The 4960-nt window shown below is 32.3% G+C and overlaps 1 protein-coding gene across 1 annotated transcript in view; it reads right to left on the reverse strand.

Annotated features, from left to right (window-relative positions):
• Positions 1-4960, reverse strand: part of SEMA3A (sema domain, immunoglobulin domain (Ig), short basic domain, secreted, (semaphorin) 3A) — a 257094-nt gene that overhangs the window by 97118 nt on the left and 155016 nt on the right. The window contains exon 6 of the mRNA XM_012650120.1: positions 614-733. Coding sequence (XP_012505574.1) covers positions 614-733 — 120 coding nt within the window. The remainder of the gene's footprint in view (positions 1-613; positions 734-4960) is intronic.

A 4960-nucleotide genomic window follows, 5' to 3' on the forward strand; every position in this document is an offset into this window, starting at 1 on the left:
GTTCAGAAAACTGGGTTCCTGTTCTAAATCTTCTACTATTGGGTTACATAAGATATTTCCCTTAATTTCCTCACCTATAAAATGGGAGAGGGGGTTTTAGGAAAATTAAAAGTAGCTCAAATGAAATAATGATATTATATAAAAGCCCTTTGAAATTTTGAAAATACTATTACTATAATGTTATTAGCACTGCAATTTTTTCTGATATTCAATAGTTTATATGATGATGATCTCAAGGCAATAATGAGATATGTGGATGGAGAAAGTACCACACTGTGAGATTTACTGTGGTGTCCTTGTAAAAAGACAGGGTTGGTAAGTCATCTTATCTTTTTCCATTGCCTCTCTTCCGTAGCTCTAGTCCAGATCTCTTTCTTTCCATAGCTAACTACTGAGAAACTTCAGTGTTGGCACAAAATAGATATTTTCCTGAATTTTTAATCTCTCTTTTCTCTTTTTGCCCAACTTTCTCACGCCCACAGTCATGAAGTCACTATCATCAGCTTAACAGCACACTAAATTTCAAGCAATATTTCTTGTACCATAAAAGTTCCTCAATGACTTAATACAGTTATACATGTCACAAGCCGGTGTTCTTACATATGCCACCTACCATTGAGCCACCTGGAATCGTGCTGCTCTGTCCTGATTGGGTGATGGTGCCCAAGAGTTCGGAAGATGGCAAAGTCTCGCCCCATAAAATCAGCTGCAGTTCCAGAGTATAATTCTCCATCTGTGTTGTGACCAAATATAACCACATACACATGCTTTAATTCAATTAAGGCAAGAAAAACAATACAAACAAAATACAAGTTTGATGTTTTGACCATGCTAAAGAGAAGGCAGAAATGCTCTCTGCATCATTATGCAAAGCTACTTATATTTCATCCTATGTTTTTATCGAGGGGAGTATTTTATAATCACTGATTAAATATGTGACTACTCATTTAGCATTAACTTAGAAAATTCATGAAGTCTGATTCAGTTAACATTGCTAAAACATGAAATTTTATTCTTTTCCACTATGACCAATGATAAAATTATAAAATGTAAACTGCAAACTACATTTATTGTATCATTTGCTTTTATAGGTATAAAGCTACTATGTTTCTAATATTCTTATTTAGTAGGGTAAGGTATCATTGTAAAATCTTGCTTATAGCTTTTATTTTAGTATCAATTAAATCTTTCATACATGCCGTTTTCAGTGGGATCTGACTTAATCAGATTTTGCTATTATTTAGAAAGGACTGATACTTTATTTGCAATGGCTTGCTTTTTATTTTTTAATATATCTATTAGGAAAAATGTTCTTATTTGGTATAAGCTATCATGCAGTCCGAAAATAAATCTACCACATGACCTCAGATATTACAGAAATATGTTTGAAAAGAAAGAAATTTTGATAAATCCAGGTCATAATCACTGCAATTCTAGATTCCATTGCTTTTTGACTCATTGCTGTTTAAATTGGGTTAACTCTAGGTCAGAGTTTAATAAATGAAGGAATCATAACCAGATGGTAAAGAATAGAAGGAAAAAGACAAAAGGGAGGAAAAAGAGAAGTTAATATTTACTGAATTCCACTCGGTGCTTGTCAGGCAGTCAGGCAGTCGCTTGACACTTTCAAATTATCTCATTCAGTTCTGTCAATAGCCCCATGACGTAAATAATGTTATCCCTATTTTACAATTCAAGAAATCCAAGGTTGCTCAGCTAATGGCAAGTCAAGGTGAAAGTCCAAACCCAGGCCTATTTAATCCCAAACCTTTTACACTAAACCATACCACCCTTTAACAAACTGAATTTCTATTTCTTTGAAACAGAAAGTGCCTCATGTTAATTCTTCCAGAAAACATATAATTTGCCTGCCTACTTAAGTGAATTATTTGAAAACAAAATAAAAATGATAAAATTTTCTTCAAATAAGCCATGATAATGATAGTAAATCATATTATTTGGTTAATTGTTTGGATATGTTAATGTTTTTGCATTCATTGATTTGGAAAATATTCAGAAAGTAAAGAGAGCGTAGATAAATCATAACTTAAACACTTGTACAACATTAACATTTGTTCACATCCTCAATTCTCCCTTGCAATTCTCCTTTGCAATGTAAAATGGACATTCATTTTGGTGGTCTAACCCAAAGCAATTCCTTTGTTATAACCTGTGTCTCTCTAACATGTCTGAATGAACTTGGCTTTGGAGACCCTCTTGTATAGTGAAGAATAGCTACATGGAGAAAATCACTGAACAACAAGTTAATATTTTCAACATCCACAGACAGATATCTTGGACATTGAGTTAAAAAAAGTGATCATTTATTTTGGATTGTTGTAACTCAAGATAAATAAAAATAATGATTAGATAATATATTGAGTACAGATTACTAGCTAAATGAATAGTTCTCCTATGTTATCCTAAATTGTCACAGAATGGTACTTTCTGGATACAAAAACATCTTGTATTCTGTTTACTTAATTAAATATCAAGTGCAAACCTGACTTGCTCTCACTAAAATATGATGGAGTAATATTTTACTTAACCATAAGGAAAAGAACTAACCCTTTTCTAGAAATGCCAAAATTCTATGAATATAAGCTTTCTGTAAATTTCAAAGGCACCTTGAAACATTTAAATGCCTATTGTTTCCTTAATATTAACCTATATTCAAGCTCTATAATATTTTTATTAAGGTTAGCATTTTATCTTTTAACAAAGAATTAATAAATAGATGTGATGTATTTTTAAATGTCAGGTGAATGATTTTTTTTCCTGGTTCTATGTGAATAAGAGGATGTTAGTTAAAAATGTGCTGTGAAAGCAGCCTAAAATGGTCATGCCAATTTCAAACATTTTCATATTGGAATACCAGTGAGAGGAGGCCTCCTGTCTTTTTTACCTTAAGAAATCAATAGCATTCAATTATTAGTTGAACTTCACTGCCTCTGACCCACATATGAGGTGATAAAAATCAGAAAAAAAATGAAAATAGAAAAGAAAAAATGAAACTGAACAATTTAGTATCAGAGTATAGTCAGACAGAGCATGCCAACAAGAAGTTTAATCAGACATATTAATAAAGAACATCATTAATTAATCATTCTTTTTGTCATTTAGCATGCTTTAGGGTAAGTCAAATTCATAATTATATTTGTCATTATATATAAAATTTATTTAAGAGGGAGTATAAATAACAAAACCAACAACAAATAAAAACTTTTACTTGGATATGAAAGGTGTTTGTTTCTCTTGTTCATCTGTTTGGTTGTATTATAACTTTTTTTATCCACTCTCATACTAGAAAGACAAAAATCAGTACAAATGAATGCAAGGCAGAAAGAATTATTTTCTTTCTCATTTCACAATAGATAGGAAGGTCATTCAGAGAAAGTGGAAGAACTATTCAGGAGAAGAGCTAGTGACTCAATTTAAAACTAAAAGAATCAAATTAAATAATTGGCTTATAAACAAAAAAAGTTTACTGTTTAGGCATCAGTTGCCTCCAGCTATAGGAAATTACCTCCTACCCAAATATTATTTTTGGCAAGAGTCAGAGTGATTTTCTTGAGCTGGAGGGCACCAGATGATTAGGTGGCCTGAAGGGCGCATTCTCATATTGTCCATGTTCAATGTCAGTAGCTATTTCATTGCACCAGGCCTTAGATCAGATTTCCTGCTGAGATTTCTACAGGGAGTCTTATCAAAGATGATTGCTATAGATAAGGTATGACATCTTTGTTGTTTTTACCCAGAAATATAGGTGGAGGAATACCCTATTATTGCTTACTTCTCATCAAGCAGACACATCATATCAAACCAGAGTATGTGTCATTTAATATACTCAAACATTTTTGTCATATTAAAGACTTGCTACATTCTGTGGCTGCCTGAAATGATCTAAAGATATCTGATTATAAGAAATTTTTTATACCTCAGTTGGCTTATTTTTGGAGAACATATGTATTTAACAACAACAACAAAAGCCTACTTGTCAAACTTCTTTTGTAGTTTCTAGGTCATTTATAAAGTAATCAAATTACATGTTGATTTTTGAGCACAGTGTTAATTTTATAATTTTCTGATCCTAAATATAGGTCTTTTTGAAAATCTGAAGTAGTATGTTAGGTAAATGCTATTCTGCCATGATTCAAATGACATTATGATTGAGATACATATTTTTGGGCTTTCCACATATACGAAGCCACTATTGAAAGAAAATATGACATTTGTCCAATTTTATTAAATTGATGGTAGGATAATATACTCAAGGAATTGCTGGACATATTAAAAAGTGGTTGTGGATACTCTGTCCAACAAAATCCTTAAGTCTCTCTACCAAAAAATACCACAAGCGCAGTTCGATGTCTCAAAAATAATATATTGGACTAAGATAAATTAATGCTGACAGATGTAACTAACCATCTAGAGACTGTCAAATACAAAAGCTGCTGTTTGAGCATACTACCATTCTTTCTTAACTGTCTCAAAGGAAAGCATTCTCTACTGAGATGAACAAAAACAGTTTTGTGAACTGTGTTTCCACCATGGCTGAGTTACCTGAGAAGCACATATTAAAAACAAAAGTTCATATGTACTTTAGACTTTCTGTTCCCAGCTCAAAATGAAGTAAAAATGTGGCTTAGATCAATTCATGTATTGGATTACAATTCCTAAGAAGGGTGTGATGAGGAGAAACAGAAGGCGAAAAAAACATTTCCTGATAAAATTGCAGTGTTACTAGCACAGGTGAAAAGTGTGACATGGATGTGAGCAAAAAATCAAACAAACCTAAAGACCAAGCCATTATGTTGTTAACACCTTAAGTAAATTCCACTCACAGAATGGAAGCAGAATAATTAGAAACAGAAGGAAAAAAAAGAAATTTATGTCTTTCTGTCTCTCTCACTCTTTCTGTCTCTCTCTCTCTCTCTCTCTGACACACACACACACACAC

The sequence above is a fragment of the Propithecus coquereli genome, unplaced genomic scaffold (genome assembly GCF_000956105.1).
Source record: "Propithecus coquereli isolate 6110/MARCELLA unplaced genomic scaffold, Pcoq_1.0 Scaffold312, whole genome shotgun sequence".
Lineage (NCBI taxonomy): Eukaryota > Metazoa > Chordata > Mammalia > Primates > Indriidae > Propithecus > Propithecus coquereli.